Source organism: Podarcis liolepis (genome assembly GCF_965112155.1).
Source record: "Podarcis liolepis genome assembly, chromosome: 4".
NCBI classification, from domain to species: domain Eukaryota; kingdom Metazoa; phylum Chordata; class Lepidosauria; order Squamata; family Lacertidae; genus Podarcis; species Podarcis liolepis.
This window is the reverse complement of record NC_139558.1, coordinates 93,782,995-93,801,057: the sequence shown is the minus strand read 5'-3', so window position 1 is coordinate 93,801,057 and position 18,063 is coordinate 93,782,995. Positions and strand designations below refer to the sequence as shown.

The 18,063-nt window shown below is 45.4% G+C and overlaps 1 protein-coding gene across 7 annotated transcripts in view; it reads right to left on the bottom strand.

Moving 5' to 3' along the window:
- The window catches only part of DLG2 (discs large MAGUK scaffold protein 2), a 904,765-nt gene that overhangs the window by 181,391 nt on the left and 705,311 nt on the right, over positions 1–18,063 (bottom strand). For 6 of the 7 annotated variants that reach the window (XM_083499674.1, XM_083499676.1, XM_083499678.1 and 3 more), the window contains one exon: positions 411–566. The exons of the other annotated variant lie outside the window; for it this stretch is intronic. In XM_083499674.1, the coding sequence (XP_083355800.1) occupies positions 411–566 (156 nt within the window). The remainder of the gene's footprint in view (positions 1–410; positions 567–18,063) is intronic. 7 annotated transcript variants of the gene reach the window in all.

Here is an 18,063-nt window from a genome sequence, read left to right as displayed (position 1 = left end):
CTGCGAGAACAAAATGGGGGGAGAGGGAGAAAGCGACTTGCAGGAAAGGTGGGATATAAAATGCAGCCAACTGATACATGTCCATCTCTCCCTTTCTGCCCAACATCCTTTCTCTGATGTCTGCGCTGCTGCCAAGGCCCCAAACCCAACCCTACTTATATGTCGCTTAGAGAGCTCTCTGACTGAGCGGCTGAAAGCATCTTCTAAACACAATAAAAATGAATAAATATAAGGCCGGCCCTTTCCTCTTAAGCCAGTGAGGTGGAAGCGAAGTGAGCACAAGGTTGTGTGTTTTTTTTTCTGCAGAGGGAGCCTTACTGCGGGGGTGGAAGGTGGAGCCTAATACCGCGCACTTGAGCCGCGCCCATGCATTCTCGTATGAGGAAGTGAGGAAGAAGCACATGCAGTACCTGATGATCTCAGAGTCAGGGAGCAGGCCTAGGTGGTAGTGGGGATAGGGAGCTGAAAGGAGGAAGCTTTTGTCACACTCGACAGGGGAATAGTGCCTAGGAGAAGGTGGCTTATCACAGAATTTGTTCACAGTGCTGTAAACGGGTTCAGGAGGCCTGGTGATAACAGAAGAGAAGAGTAAGAGGTTAGACGGGCACCCCGACATGCGCAAAACAGCCGGCCACACAGCTAATTTGCACCCCAAAGCATGCAGAGAAGTATCGACAAGAGAAGGGTTATATACACGCACCAAGGAAGGAAAAAGAAACTTCTGTTAAGTTACAATACGCTAGTCACAAAGAGTAAGAACGTGATAGGCACAGCACTGTACACAAGACAGCTAGGGGGAAGGAAACCGGTGACAACGCTGTGCCGTAACATACCGGTGACAAAAGTGTGCCGTAACAAACCGGTGTCAAAGCTGTACCATAACATTCAACTCTCAGTCTACAAACTGGTTTAAAGCGTCGCTCCTTACCTTCTGGAAGCCAACAGAACCCGCCCTGAAAGAACTTTAACTCGACCTGTACACTTATACTAAAGATCTAGGACATCCTAGCATTAAAGTTAGGAAGGCACATTCACACTACAAGGGAGGACAACGTGTAATAGCCGTAAAGTTGAAAGGCGTTTGGAAGCCCCTTCTAGCAAACATTTATGTGTGATGCACTGATGAATTGTGGAGAAACAACATACATGGCTCCGGTTTCTACAACAGTGGCTCCAAAGCTGTAGCCCTGGAAGCAATTGGGAGATCAGCTTTCTGCTGTTGGAATGCCTGGAAAAGGGAAGGAGCAATGTAGGGTAAGGACCACCCCTTACTTAAAGTTGCTGAGGATTCAAATAGATATAAGCAGTCCAGTCTCCTACCCATTCTCTGTGGGCAATGGAGCGACGGTATAATTTACCAATAGCAGAGGATCTGAGCAATAGACTAAGTTGTTTCTTTGGTCCTGGATTCCCAGTGGGGCACAGGCTATGCATATCGGGCTCAGTGGTAGAGCGTTGGCTCTGTGTGCATGAGGTTTGATTGCCAGCATTTCCAGGTATGGCTGGGAGAGAGACTCCCAGAGGAGCTGCCAGTCAGCACTGACAATACTGAGGTAGATGGACCAATGGGTCCTCCTCCCTATGTTCCTAGATCCAGCTCCTGCCAACTTCAGTTAAAAGGATCAGGTGGGAGGTGATGGGAGACTTTGGAGTGCTGTGGGCTAGATGGGCTGAGGGCCCAACTCAGCTTCCTGCGGGATGAGGGATGGCTCAGTTGGTAGAGCACGAGACTCTTAATCTTAGGGTTGAAGGTTCAAGCCCCACGTTGGGCGAAAGATTCCCGCATTGCAAGGGAGGTGGACTTGATGATTCTCATGATCCCTTCCAACTCTACCATCCTATGATTCCTATGCTCTTCTTGCCCATGAGATATGCTCTAATTGTGTTGCTGTGTTAGTTGGCGAAGACCCACAGGTCTGGAAACCACGGTTCTAGACAAGGAGACCTACCAAACGGCAACAGCGAACAAAAAGGTGACATCTTGTCATAGTTACACTGTATAAATCAGGGAATACACTCTACACAGTATGCATAGTTAGTCTGAGAGTCATTGTAATTCAGCCAAGCATTTGAACAGAAGCTGATCATCTTCAATGTTAAAATACACAATATGCAAAGGGTGCAAAGACTACCGTCCGTTATGAGCCAAAATAAGCATGCTGGACTTCTCTTTCCGTTCAGGCACTGCATGGCAAAGCCAGATCCAGCATCCTAAAGTCTCAAACAATGGACCTTTCATGATTCACCGTAGAGGTTTCATCCTGCAGGCAACTGGCACAGCCGGGTTCAAGCGCTTTGCTTCTTACTTCTAAGAAACAGTTTTGTCAATCCGGGGAAATCTTTGTGAAAGCACATCTACAGAAGCTTCAAAGAAACTCACGAGTGTCTGCAGGATTCAGCCCCCGCATCCAGACCTTCAGTCTTCTGGGGCAAGCCTTTACTCTATACTCTGTTGGCTAACAAAATGCACTGAAAACTCAAGTGACGCAGGCCGCCTAATGGTGGAAGAACAGAGCTGTAGAACAACACTTTGAAAAAAGAGACACACACAAAATCTCACCCTCCATGACATCGTAAAAGAAAACGAACCCTGAAAATAATTTTGAGTTCTTTTGGAAACATTGCAAATAGTTATGACATTCATAGCAGTATAAAAGCCAATTGTTTTAAAGCCCTTAAATATCATGAAAGCAGAGATTACAATGAGTCTTGATGACTTTTACACAGAAGGAAACCATGTTCTCTCTCTCCAGGGTTTGGTGTGCTTTCAATAATACGGCAATAGTTAGCAATAGGTCTGGCTTTCTCTATTGGTCTTCTTTGGCTGGGAAATACAAGGCGAAATGGACTTTTGCTCTGATCCAGTCCTAGTTACACCTTGCATTTTTCAAGCCTTTGTAGCATTCACACAGAACATATCATGTCTACCAGAGGGCAAGAATTTTGCACTATAATAGATAGAATAACCCTGAAACTTGCTTCAGTGGTTGATTTTACTTCCTAAATCAGTGTTCTGTGCCAATCATTTAAAAGTGCATTCCACCGGTGCAATTGCAATTTAGCTCACAATGTAGTTTTTCACTCTCTTTAAACCGATTTTTGTGGTGAGCCAGCCACCATCAATTACACCCCAGCATTTTTGTTTGAAAGGGAACCATGTAGTATTGATTTGAAGGGATTTTGCCAGAACAGAATACTGACCACATTTTAAAAAAAAATATCCTTAGTTCAAAGAGTCTGTCACAAAAAGTTAGTTGTAGGGCCGAGAATTTTGCAATGTATCTCTTCACTGCCCCACAATTAATTTTGTTAATATTACATGTTTTAAGTTATATATGACCCTCCTTTACAATATGTAGAAAGAGGAGGTATAAACGTTTTTTTTTAAAACCCAAATGGAACTAATACTGTGATGCCAATTTCCAACATTCTGTAATTTCCAATCATACTGATTCTGAGTTCCATACTTGAATAATGGTATTTCCCAAATTTAGAAAATTCGCTGTAACATATGCACATACATGCCTATCTGCATAATATAATGCTTAAAGCAAACCAATCATGTTCCAAGGAAATTTAAATCTCCAAATGAAGATTTGGAACATGGTGTTATGGCAGAGCAGTGAAAGGCCATTTGTTCTGAATGGCCTCATTAAAGTAAGGAGAAATGTTGGCAACTGTTTTTGACATAGCAAAATCAACTCCAGTAGATGTTTTCAATAGTGCTGATCAGTTCCTGCAAATGCTTAATAAATAAATAAATACCAGATTCAGCCTGCAACAGGGTCACCAACATTTTATAGGAAAGCCTGCTGAATCCAGATTTTCTTTTGAAACACTCACAAAGCCAGTTTCGCAGATCCAAAGCCACGGAAAAGGTCAACTGATTTTGAATGGGGAAAAAAAAGTTATGTGGATCTGTCCAAAATCCAGGCCTGTTAACACATGTTAGACAGAGCTTCTTTTGCATTTCTTGCAAGTCAGTTCCTTGGCTGGGAACTATAGAACCTCAAGTGCAGTACCATATATGCAAACTATGCATAGGGCTTCCTCGCTCCCCGCCAGATTACACACAGAAACTATTTCTGAAACGGAGAGGAGCTTCAAAGGTAGCTTGTGATGAGGGGTAAAATTCAGCTTATAAAGAGCCCGTTTAAAAGTTCCACTGGATACTCCCTAGTTTCCAATTACGGCTTCATTCTTGATAGGACTACAAAGGGCTATTGACAGCATGTGAAGCAGAAATATCACATTCTCAGTACTGGGGCAGATTCTAGTTACGGTAGCCGTAGGCATATCTGTCTGTGTATGAGTCAGGGAATGTACAAATCTTGTCAATTTCAGTTTCCCGTTATTCCAATCTTAAATGCAGTTTTCCTGCATCAGTTTTCATTCTTAAAACAAAAACAAAAATCTGCACAAAAATGCACACTTTAAAAAAAATGGATTTTCCCAAGTTTTTGCACAATATTGCCTAATAAAAACTTTTTTTTTTTGCAAGCTGTTTCCCCAGCATAATTGCTTTTTCTACATTATTTTCACTCACATGCACTTTCCTCTGACTTCAGGGAAGTGTGAATTTTGAAGGGCAGTTATGTTGGCATATTCGTTCCAGACGTGAATACTAGGTAGGTTCGCATTAATATATGAAGCAAATGAATTTCTCCATCATCCCTAGTGTTGGTGTGTGTGGTTCTTGGATATCATTAAGATCACACTCCTGATGGGGAGCTTCTGATGATTCCCCAAGTCCCTGAGGTTTGGTTGGCCGTCACTAGGGGACCCAGTCTTCTGTGTGCCCTGTGGAACTCCTTGCCAGTAGAGGTTTGGCAGGAACCATCCCTCTCTCCTTTCTGATGTTTTTTGGCAGACCCTTGTAATACAATTTTTCCTTTTAAACCAATCCATATTTATCAATGCTTTTATGGGTAGTTTTGCTGTTTCTATTCTCATACATTGTATTCTCTCTCTATATATTTATTACATGGACTATCAATGTGTAAATAAAATAAAAAGGCAGTGTTCAGATTAAGAGGTGAGCCAGTGTATGTGAGTCTCACATATCCAAATCACTGGACAAAGTATTTCATCAGAGGGAAGGAAACCAGAGGCAACGGGAAAGACAGAGATCATAAGGTGGCATTCAATGCTAGTCCTACTCAGAGTAGACCCACTGAAGTTAATGGGCATGACTTAGGTTCATTAATTTCAATGGGTCTGCTCTGAGCAGGACTTAGCTGACTGCCCATGACGGATTAGAGTCCTGAATGTTACAATTGAGGGAAGGAAATATTTCAGATGTGGTTATGCAAGGGAAAGATAAAGGCTTTAGGCTGTAGGCCTAGGTAAAGGAAATAAAGACGGGAGTATGTCAGGTGAAGATGAGGAAAGACTGGGATATGGGATAGTTTCCAATGCACCAGGAGACTGATAATCTACCATCGAAGGCAAGGATAGCCCTGGAAATGTAAGAGGCCTCAGCCAAACAGTGAGAAGATGAGATACATATTCTCTTGTAACACTATTGCTCTCTCCCCACAGCTTTGAGGTCTGCAAGGGGGAAAGCTTTATTTGAGACACCAAAACCCATGTTCATGTTCAGGGCTCTGCTCTGGAACATCTGAAGTCATACTCAAAGCATGTGGTACCCCTCCTTCATCACAAGCTGCAGTCCCCCTCGCACATCTTAGGGAGGACTGTCTGTTTGGGTGGTGTGGTTTCATGGAAGCTTGAACCTCAATACCGTTTCAAAATGTTATCAGCCATGAGAAGGATGGCAAATCCAAAGCTACCCTTGAGAGCCCAACCGATGCCTAGAGAACTGTGATCCAGCAAACAGGAATCACCGCAGGTTTCCTTTTTCTTTCTTTAGCAGGAGAGCCTCCAGCAGTTCTGGGTTCTGGGTTCCCAACTCAACCTCCTGGAGCAGATTTGGGGAAGGCCGCAGGACATGCATGGGGAAAGGTGAGAACGGGAATAGTCCCATTGTGCTATGTTTCATCCAACCCTCAAAGGATAACAAGAAACAGCCTCAGGCAATCCTATGCCTTGGCTCCAGTTCTCTCACCCTCTGGTGGCACCAGAAGTATCAGTCCTCTCTTCTAATACCCAACGTCATGGTCAGTGGTGGCTGGTGCCGCCTAGAGCCGAGAGGGCAGAAGGAAGGTGGGGTTGCCAACAGTTGGTGGAGCCAGAACCAGTGACAACCCTGACTGGCTGTAAGTGAGGAGGCAGAGGAAGGCAGACCATGCCAGGCTGGTGGCGCAGTGCCCCATTGACCCTCACTGATCAGCCTCCATTGGTCATGAGAGGTCAATGCCCTGTTGCTTGTCCCCATGGACCTTCATTGGTGACCCCAATGTGTAGAGCAGGCTCCCCGCTCCATGGAGATGGCAATGGGGTGAGAGGGAAGTGAGCTAGCATGCCCAGCAACCAACTTGCCCTCCTGAACTTCCCACCATGTGGGGGATTAGAAAGGTAAAGGAGAGCTTCAGTACCGTATTTTTCGCTCTATAAGATGCACCAGCCCACAAGACGCACCTAGTTTTTGGAGCAGGAAAACAAGAAAAAAAATATTCTGAATCTCAGAAGCCAGAACAGCAAGAGGGATCTCTGCGCAGTGAAAGCAGCAATCCCTCTTGCTGTTCTAGCTTCTGGGATAGCTGTGCAGCCTGCATTCACTCCATTAAGACGCACACACATTTCCCCTTACTTTTTAGGAGGGGAAAAGTGAGTCTTATAGAGCAAAAAATACGGTATTTTGGAAGGAAGAATGCCATGCGATTAAATCTACGGACGTTTATGTAAAGGAAACAAAAGTGGCAGCTTGGAAATGAGCAATGAAGTCTTACACTGGGAAGAAGAACTAATTCTTGGAAATGAATTTAAACATGTGCAGGGAACCAAATCAAAAAGCATTTGGGGAAATGTTAAAATAAAACAAAACGGATAAGCACTCTTTTCAAGATTGATCCACGTTACTTTATCCACAACCAAAGCACTTTCAAAGACCGAACAGCTGCTCAGTTTATGTCTTTTATTGTGATTAAAGCAAATACAAAGCATTTGTTACACTCTGTGAATCGAAATAGATTACATAACAAATGGGTAACAACCTCCCCCTTTTCACGGCGCCTTCAAGCATCTGGGGACGTCATTTGTTTTTCAGCTTCTACACAGTTGACTTTTTAATTGCTAACATTTAATTTTACATTCTCAAACACACCTTGGGACAAAAGGTTCACATCATTTTATACATCATGGGGGAAAAAAGCCAGGTTTCTGGGCAATCCTTCAATACACATAGCAAATTAACGTCGGGTTGCTGGGTGTGTACGCCACACGTTTTACAGATATTTGATAACCCTGGTTAAAATGCTTTGGTTAATTATGATTCTACCAGCCACATCTCCGGACTGTAAAGCATACATGAGGATTCAATTTATTTCAGTAAGTTCAACAACAGCCATGATGGAGTCTGACATCAACACACTCAAATGCTGGAGAGCTTTTATCCTTACATAGGAAAAGTGAAACGGTACAAGCAGAAGGATAAGAAAAGAAATGGTGGGGGGGGGCAGTCAAGGTATGGAACGGGAACCTATATAAGTAGATTTCTATCCCCTGCCCCCTTTAAAACAGGGCTGGAGAACCTCTGGCCCTCCAGATACTTCCAGACTACAATTCCCATCACCTCTCTGCCCTGGTCATGCTCTCGCTAGGGCTCATGGGAGTTAGAGTCCAACAACATTGAAAGTGCCACAGGTTGCCCTGTCCTGTTTTTAAAGGACTACACACTTATCACAGTATGTGTACCACCCTTTCAGATTACTGTCTTTTCCATCATTTGCACAGAAGGTAATTTTGCTCTTCTTAACAGTTTTACATACATTCTGGTTGAAAAACCCACTTCTCATTATACAAGTTTCTAATGTGGAGTGCCACTTTAACCTGCTCTGCCTGTTGCAGCAACTGTAACACACTGTGCTAGGCGCTGTAACCTTCTTTTTAATTGCATCTGCATTGCTCCATTCATAATACTCCAACTTGAATTGCAATACAAACGAAGCAATGAAAATACAATGAAAACGAATAGGGATGTTTAATATGATGGATGCGCTATCTCCTGTCTTCAACTACAAATCTGTAGATAGGCCATGGTCCACCCAAATGAAGCTTTCGCGCCACTGGTAGTCCATGGACCACTGTTTGAGAAATCTTGACCTATCGCAACATAGCATGAAGCTCTCTTGACACAACTGTGCGACTCCAAATTTCAGGTTCAAAGCAATCTGTTAAGGATTCTTTAGCTGCAATTCCTGCACTTCAGGGGGTTAGACTGCTAGATTATCCTTGGGATTCCTTACAACTCTTCAATTCTATTATTTTTCATAAAGCCTCCTTTAAATGGATCTCTTTGCTTTTCTCTCTTTCTGTCTTGCCTCACTGAAATTCCTCCATTGTATTTCATTCAGTTTTCCTTCACTCCCTTCATCTTTTTCTCACTTTGGACTGTGAAGCCCTCTTCTCTTTCAAGGACGTGAAGCGACTTTTAATCGTTTTTTGCTTAGGAATTTTAAAGAGGTTATTTTATTTTAGATTTTGGAAAGAGAATTTCCCATGGTGAGATCTGAGAAAAATAGCACCCTGGAGAATTTTGGACTTTGCTGCCTGTAATTTTGGATTTGCTTTCTGCAATAATGGGTGGAGAACATTGCCACCATGGCTGATAGCCATTCATTCATTTACTATCTGAGGAATGGTCATAACTTAACATTTTTGCATGCTGAAACTTCCAGGTTCAATCCCAGGAAGGACTAGAAATGTAGGACTAGAGCTGCTGTCCTACGTTTGCTACGCTTGAGGGACTAATGGTCCGGGCTCAGTTATAAAGCAGATGCCTATGTTCCTATATCCTATGTCATGGCGGACATCAGACCAAGGAAGTCACACTACAGGTTCCAATTTAAACAACTGGGGAAATGGAAGGCGCTCAAATGCAATTAAATGCAACCAAAAGCTCAAGAGAACAAGGCAGCTGTTCCTCCACCACTGGATGTCATAATGGTTCAACCTCAAGGATCGATTCCACCTAAACATTAGGAAGAACTTCCTGACAGTGGAATTTGCTGCCAAGGAGTGTGGTGGAGTCTCCTTCTTTGGAGGTCTTTAAGCAGAGGCTTGACAACCATATGTCAGGAGTGCTCTTATGGTGTTTCCTGCTTGGCAGGGGGTTGGACTCGATGGCCCTTGTGGTCTCTTCCAACTCTATGATTCTATGATTCTATGATTGCGCTAAGCCTCTGAATGCAAGTTGCAGGACAGTGTGATTGTCCCTACGTTCTGTAAAAGAAGTGGGCTTCCTGGAGTCATCTGGCTGGCTGCTGAGCTGCGTGTTGAACCAGAAGGCCTTTGGCACAACCTCTTTTTCTGCTCTTAAAATAGCAGCCAATGTGTTAAGAAAACATGTCTGTGGAGGGTGTTCCACATACTGGGCAGCCATCTTCTCACAGAGAAGATATGCACATTCCCCAAAGCATTTGGGGATTATGCATAATGGCCAGAGGACACACAAAGCCCAGTCAATATGCACATATTCCCTAAGACAGGGTTGGTATATCTCAAAAAGTTGAGCTTTTTTAGGAAATCAACCGAGCTTTTTCTTTTTTCACAAAAATGCCAAAAAGGGGCAATTTTTCAATTGACTCGCCTAAGATGCAGGACAAAGCCACTTCCGAGCTTGAGAGGAGGTGGGGTTGAGGGCCCACGCCCTCCCCATGAACGTGGGGGCTGGCTCACAGCCCCCGTGGGAGTAAGGGAATCCTTGGGCGCATCATCGCCCCGGCCAGCCAATCGGCTGGCTGGAGAGGCATGGCCTGGAACATTTAAGGCTGGCGCGCCCGAGGGCTTTCCTCTCTTTCCCGTTCCAGCTACTGCGGTTTCCCACCCCTCCCTCCCTTAGGTTTAGCTCTCCGACCTTGCTATGGACTCCGGTTGGTCGCCGTCAAGGGGCCTGGTAGGAATTTTTCCACTTGGCAAATTGGCACCAGCCATTTGGTTTTTTCGCCTACCTCGTAGCAAACGCCACAACTTTCCTGGCGGTTAGGCATTGGTAGGGGTATTGTTATGCAAATGAAGGTGGGAAGGAAGCGCCATCACCTTCCCCCAAAGCAAAGGGTAGTCTGGTAAAGGACTCCGGGGGGCGTTGCCCCGTCTGAAGACTATGGAGGTGTGGGCCTAAGGCACGCCCCCGAGCGGTGACACCCGGGGGATCCTAGTTGACGTACTTCAGTAGGACTACCCTGACTGGTGGTTAACCCTTCCCGGTCTTCATGCAATTGGGCTGAAGCCGGGTAATCGAAAGGAACCAATGCCTAGGCCAATACCTCTCAATTCCTGTAATCAATAAAGTTGTGGCCTTTTACGCCCACACTGGACTAGATGAGCTTTGGGGTCCCTTCCAACCTTTACAATTCTAGAATTCACATTTCCCGAGGCCTGTTGAAGACTCTGTATATTGACCCGGGAACAGGCAGAATTCCCTCTTCATGGATGGATTATGTGCACATTCTCCATTGTGCCTGGTGAAGGTGTCATTGGGACTCAGGCCAATTGTTGCCATGAGATGCCTTGAAGGCCCTTGTGGTGGAAGAGTGGAACAAAATACTGCAGGATATGCTTATTCTCAGATATCACCAAGCAAAGAAAATAGAGGAAACATTAAAGGGGAGAAAAACGAGCTTCCTTGTGAACACAGTAAGTAAACGTCACCTCCTTGTGGCTTCACCACAGAGAAACTGAATGAGGAAGCCTCTGCTCATTAAAGATCCCTGTGAGAGCATTGACATTCTCATTCTTCATGGCTAAAATCTACATTTGTCTTTCGACTCTCCAACCCCCCATTTTATTCCTCCCCCCCTCCGCCGAATCAAAACCCCTCCAGTGTTGCCAGAACACTGCTGCTTGATTAGTTTCAAATAATCAGCAATCACTCCAAATGAATTTACATGATGAAGGATCCCAATGTTTGCGGCAAGCAACAGGGTTATTTTCTGCGAGACGCAGCGCTCCATCAGCTCATGCAACTTACGCAAGCGAATAAGAAATTGGCTGCTATTGATAAGTAGGAAACTGCGGGGAGTTTCTCTTTAACAGCCCATTTTCTACTCTTCCATTTTCATTTGTTCTTTATGTTGCCATAACATTGCTACACACGCACGCGCGCACACACACACACCATTGCATAATCAAGTAATCAAGCATGCATTGCATGGTGAAATCCACTGCTCTGGGGTTTATTTTTTAGAATTCAATATCTAGCTAGAGCTAAGCCTCTAAATCAGGCACAGACAAACTTGGCTCAGATTTTTGAGACTACAATTCCCATCATCCTTGACCACTGGTCCTGTTAGCTAGGGATGATGGGAGTTGTAGTCCCAAAACATCAGGAGGGCTGAGTTTCCCTATGCCTGCACTAAATAGTGAGTTTTTAATTTGCCAAATCAGGCTTTCATACTCTATGGTGTTCCACGCCTGCTGAGAAATTTGTGCACATCCACCAAGTATCCTATGTTAATTGCTGAAGATTCTGAGGACATATTTAAGGCTGCACACTTGGTTCATGCAGGAAGTTGGCGAGGCCACTTTTAATTGAATGGGGTCCCCAGTGCATACACAACACTGTCATTAGTGGCAAGCATGATGCGTTTTGGGAAATGCTCCCCTTCTGCAATTCCAAGGGACCCCAGGCCTAAACCCTGAAAGCGCAGCTTGAAAATTGGTGCAATGGTGTGACAGCAACGTTATATAGACAAGGTTCAGATAGGCAACATGCCAAGTGCAACAAACTATGGTTTATTGGAGTGGAATAAGCTGCAAGTTTGAAAGCACACCTTCCCCTGCACAGCGTGTCTAATTGCAGTTCAGTCTCCCATTTCTGCTGAACCACAGTTCCCCCATGACATCTAGCTTGTGGTTTAAGTTAGAGCTAGGCCAAGCATTTTGGGCTGAGCTTTTTCAACCACTGCAAAGTGTGCATGTGAACCAAAGAGGCCAATGGCCCTTGTAGCCCATCATCCTGTCCTCACGATGGCCAAGCAGGTGGCCATAAGCAGCCCTAAAGCAGGATCTGAGCACAACAATTCTCTCCCCCACTTGAAGTTTAGGAAGCGACCTGAAGGTTATTCTCTTGCTGTTTAAAGTATTAAAAGTTCTGTGTCCACATGAGCCTGGCAGTCCATTCTGGAATGCCCATGAGAACGACAGCCACATCCACATTTAAAGCACATGTATTTCCCCTCAAGAATCCTGGAAACAGGACTGGGCCCCAGTCAGGGCTACAATTCCCAGCACCCTAAACAAACTACAGTTCCCAGGTTTCTTCAGAAGGAAGCCACGTGCTTTAATTGTATGGTATGGATGAGACCCCAGCGGGGTTCACTGGCCCTTTCTGGACATTGACCAAAAGCATGGAGGGGATCCTGGTTTTGCCTAGTACCACTTCCATTGCCATTCTGGCTGTCCAGGCTATATCAGGAGGAAATTTAGCCACCAGCTGATTTATCTGTGTAGAGTTCCTCTACATCACAAGGGATGCTGACTGGGCCAGAGTCTCTCTTCACAAGGCATTCCATTTCTGCATTAATTTGTGACACATTCTTTCCCCCCAATTCTCCACATTTCAGTTGGCTCTTGTGAATTTAGTGTGATTTCCCACTCTTATGCACGTCACTTTGTGTGTGTTATTTTAAACAACACATGCATTTTTAGGAACAGTTTGTCCCAATATGTGCATTTTGGTACACATTACAGTAGACGCTCGGGTTGCGAACGTGATCCGTGCAGGATGCACATTCACAGCCTGTAGTGTTCGCAACCTGTGCCTGCGCGCGTGCACACGCGCGGGTTGCAATTCGGCGTTTCTGCGCATGTGCAAAGCACAATTTAGCGCTTCTGCGCATGCGCAACTGCCGAAACCCGGAAGTAACCCCTTCCGGGTTTCGGCGGTCCACAACCCGAAGAAACACAACCTGAAGCGGCTGTAACCCGAGGTATGACTGTACTTGTCTGGAGAATTTGCATTGCAACGTTCAAAGAGGTGCAAACGTTTTGCCTCGGTTCATGTGTCATTTTGGAATGTACATAAATGCAAACTGAATTCTCACCTGTCCCTAAACTGAGGACAGAAAGCAGGAACATGTACCTTCAGGCTGGCCTCTACTGGACACAAAACAATGTTGGGCTAGATGGATATTTGATCTGATCAAGTAAGTTTAATTGTTGAATATTTATGTAGGATCACATGGAATGAGGCAGGGGCCTATGTGCCTACATTGGTATCTGAGCAGAAGCCCCTTCGGATGCAATTTGAACATGCAGATCTTGAGAGAGCACAAGTGGAGGGGGTGGTGACACCCAGGTACATGAGGGAAGAAGGGGAGGAGGGATAGCTTGTTCTTTCTCTGACAAACCACAGCTTGTTGGACAAGGAGCATCGGAAACTAGCCAACATGATAGTTGGGGGGGGCAGTGGCGTAGCGTGGGGGTGCAGGGGGGGCCGGCTGCACCGGGCACAACATCGGGGGGGGGGCGCTCGCACTCGCAGCTCTCTGCCCCTACCTGGCTCACTCACTCTCTCTCACTGCAGTGCTGGCTGTGAGAATCCGATCCGAGCCGCTGGGTCGCCGCCCACTGTGGAGGGGGTAGGTGCCAGGCATGCGGTGCGGAGAGAGAGCAAGGGACTATCTGGGGGAGGGACAGTGCAGCGGCCGCCCAGCGCAGCACTGAGCGCGGGAGAGAACCACACCAGACCAGACCAGGCAGCAGCAAGAAGAAGCTGGCAGTGGAGGCAGGTTAGGGGTTAGGGGGCGCAAATTACTTGCCTTGCCCCGGGTTAGGGGGCACAAATTACTTGCCTTGCCCTGGGTTAGGGGGCGCAGATTACTTGCCTTGCCCCGGGTGCTGACAACCCACGCTACGTCGCTGGGGGGGACGGGACTGATCAGGTGGCGTTAAGAATGCATTGCCCGGATTCCTCGTCTCCCCTGGGGACAGGGTCTCCCTTTCTTTCAATCTCAAAGAAGGGCAAACATCTGAATTCTGCAATATTTGCTAGACGCCTTTTCTTTCCTAAACAGAAATGCTGAAATGTCTTTTATAGTATAAATATAGAATAAACGGTCGCTTCCTGTTTCCTCAGTGGATATAATTGTTCTCCTCCCCTCTGCTGACTTAGGGCCAGATTGCATCCTTCCTTCCATGTTAATGAGCACCTGATTAGTATGTCGTGCTAATAAGGCCAAGGACACAGGTCTGATTCTCATACAGGTGCTGGGGGAAGTTGAAGGCACACGAATCCACTGCCTTGCTGAAGCTGAGCAGGGCTGGGTCTGGAGGTGTAACTGCTTGGAAACCACATTTAGACTACTTTGGTTTCCATGACGGAAAAAAATAGGGATATATTGATGGCTGGTGAATTGGATAGCAGGTAAATGTGTATCTCCTGGCATCCTCAAGTTTGGATTTTTTTTTTAAAGAAAAAAAAGCACACTATGGCAATAATATAATCACAGTATGGGGCGGGGAAACAGATCCAAGAGGACATGTGCATTGCATGGGATCACACGATATTTTCCAACACCAAACCATGCTGTCATAACAGTGCAACTTCGACTGAAAAGCATTATTCAAAGACCAAACACCTGACAGTTGCAGAATAAGCAGCAGCCACAGGTTTACACTGTAGAAAGCAGGGTCATATGCAGCAAAAAAAAAAAAAATAAAAAATAAAAAATACACTGAGTTGTTAAAATTAAGGTCTTAATGGTAGGGAACCTATCTCTGGAACCCCAACTGCTGTTGCTTCAAGACGAGAGTGGATCATGAAGAGGCAATTGCAGATCCAGGTTGAGGATCTGCCTCCAGCATAAAGCTATCCCATACCACACACTTCCCCCCCCCTCAGCTAACCTTACTCAAAGGGTTTTTGTGAAAATAAAATTGGGGTGATGGGAGAGAGAACAAACTATGCCACCCCGAGCTTGATTACTAAAGAGAAAAAAGGTCTCTTCAACAGGCTCTCTCAACTGAAGCATCTTCCAATGTGTACCAGCCCAGGGTTTGAGGAGTAATTTCTTTCTGGGGCTGAAAACAACGACAACATCCTTGCAGAAATCTGGTGGTCTAGGCCAGCCTGGTGGCCTGCAGATGTTGTTGGACTACAACTCCCATCAGCCCCTGGGGCTCGTGACATGGTGGCTCAAATTGGCTGTAGCCAATTTGTCCGCAGAGCTGCGCCCTCTCTACAGAACAAGGTTGTTGTGCTGTGTGAGAGGAGCTAGCTCTGCAATCTGGGTGGGATTCTGCATCTATGGAAGCGTAGGCCAGTGATCAAAGCCTATGCTCATTGTTTTCACATAATTCTAGCAGGGTAATATCGCCCGAGGGGTTTAGTTTGGATGGGAAAGAAAGATTTCAACAGCTGTGTATACCTCGGGTTATAGACGCTTCAGGTTACAGACTCCGCTAACCCAGAAATAGTACCTCGGGTTAAGAACTTTGCTTCAGGATGAGAACAGAAAACGCGCGGCAACAGCAGGAGGCCCCATTAGTGAAAGTACGCCTCTAGTTAAGAACAGTTTCAGGTTAAGAATGGACCTCCAGAATGAATTAAGTTCTTAACCCGAGGTACCACTGTATCTGACAGAGAGCTCACGAAGCTGCGTACTCCTAATATAATGGCTTTCGGGGGTTGAAAATGATTAGCAGACCCTAAAGAAGTGCAGGTATGTCACTGCTAGCCATATCTGATTTTTTTTTTTTAAAAAAAAGCCCTGGGAATTTTACCAACCCTCTAAATATCCTTCCTTATATTTGTTTTAACATATAGCTCTAGCTGACTTTTATTTCTGGGTCCCTCATGTACTTATTAGCCTGGATAAACATTTCACTTGTATTTACAGGAAAAGAAAAGAAAAGCAATTATTTTTTAAGAGAGTTCACAGCAAAACTCAGCATCAGTTGCTACTTAAACAACACATTACAACATGCAAGCAAAAACCGCTCAACAGTGAATTGTAAATATTAATAACAATGGAATTGCCTGGAGAAGCAAAAGAACAGAGGTTTCTGGTTAACTTTCGAACCATTCAGGAAGCATAGTAAAAAAATACTGTAGCAGTGAATTAGGGATAAGAAGAAAAAGGGGGGGAAAGTACAACCTTGGTCATTTCTCTCTCTTGTGAGCGATGCGTTAGGCTAAACTGCAAACATGCACTTAGCTCTATCAAACTGCAGAATATCGTTCTCTCTCCCTCTCTAGTTTCATTATCGAAACAAGCAAAGCAGAATTTGGCCAGCAGCACCTCCATGCTTGGACAGCGCATGGAACACACATTCCATACCTCAAGGTTGTCATGGTTACCATGTGAAGCGGCATTGAGGACTTGCAGTAATGATCATGTTTGTTTGCTTAAAAATACACAGGGCTACACAAGAGAATAACTGCAGCGAATGTGGCTGGGGTGGGGACGGGGGAGGTTGAAACCGATTGTGGAGATGATTTGGCATCGGCTAAGCCATGGGCTGTCCAAAGATTATGTATCCCACAATATAGAGATACTGTGAGAGTGGCAAGATGCAGATGGGTAGATCATAGAAATGTGCCTGGTATGAAATCAGACAATGCATCCATCCAGCTCAGTATTGTATAGTCTAGGAGTAGGAAACCTTTTCCCACCTGAGGACCATGTTCTCCTCTAGGGAAACGTCTAGTGGCTGGTGTGGCCAGAGGCAAAAGCTAGTGGATCAATTAATACATTCCCTCCCATTGTACAGTAAGCTACTTTCTGTACACCCCCCCTTTGCATCCTCCATCAGGCAAGTGAGACGTATTACTGAAGTCCAAGGACATATTCCTGCTGGGGGGGTGGGTGGGAATCACCCAAGGAAAGGGTAACTCAGGGTGTGTTCTGGAGAGGGTTTTAAGGGCCACAGGGCCCCCTGATGCTACTCTGGTCTACTCTGACTGGCAATATAGTGAGACTCACCCAAATCTTCCCAAGTACGGAAAGAACCACATCTTCCACAACAAATGCACATCACACAAAGGTTTATCCACCACCTGCATATCCAGGAGGCAGAGGGCCTTCTCGGTAGTGGCACCCGCCCTGTGGAACGCCCTCCCACCAGACGTCAAAGAGAAGAACAACTACCAGTCTTTTAGAAGACATCTGAAGGCAGCCCTCTTTAGGGAAGCTTTTAATGTTTAACAGACCACTGTATTTTAATACTCTGTTGGAAGCCACCCAGAGCGGCTGGGGAAACCCAGCCAGATGGGCGGGGTATAAATAATAAATTCTATTCTATTCTATTTGGACATACAGGAAAGGGATTTCCTTGCTTATTGTATGCAGGCAGGGATTCTGACCCAATCAGGGTTCCATCCATCATGGAGGATTTCCACTCATATAAACCAGTAAATTTAAACACACACACACACAAAATCAACCACATGCCTGGGGGCTGCCCTACATGCTCCAACAAAGGGGTGCCAACTTGAATAATATATTGGGGTGGGAGCAGGCAAGCCCCACCCCACATAATCAATCACAAGATGCACAGCATTTGAATGGCAATGTCCCTCAGCTTAGGGGGTGGGCCCCTCAAGTATTTTCTTGGGGGGTGGCAAAGGAACCTCACTCCCTAAGTGTTGGCTCCTATGCTCCCGTGGGATTCACAGAGATCAAACCAGGGCACTGCCTCTCCGACTCAACAACCTCATTGAGAAACTGGGCAGGGGAATGGGATACAGATATGTATTTCTTCTTTCAGACCTCAGTCGCCATAGCATACTCGGTGGTTATATAGAGCATAAAGCCAATAGGATGTGCATCGCTACAGATTGTTCAGATGACAAAGGCTTTCCAGGGTATCAGGCTTTTTCTTGTCACCTGCCACCAGGTGAGGATGCCAGGGATGGAACCAGGGATCTTTTGCATCTTGTGCTCTCCTTATCTTGTAATTGAAGGTAGGAATGGATGGAACTGCCTATCTTGTGAATTGCTC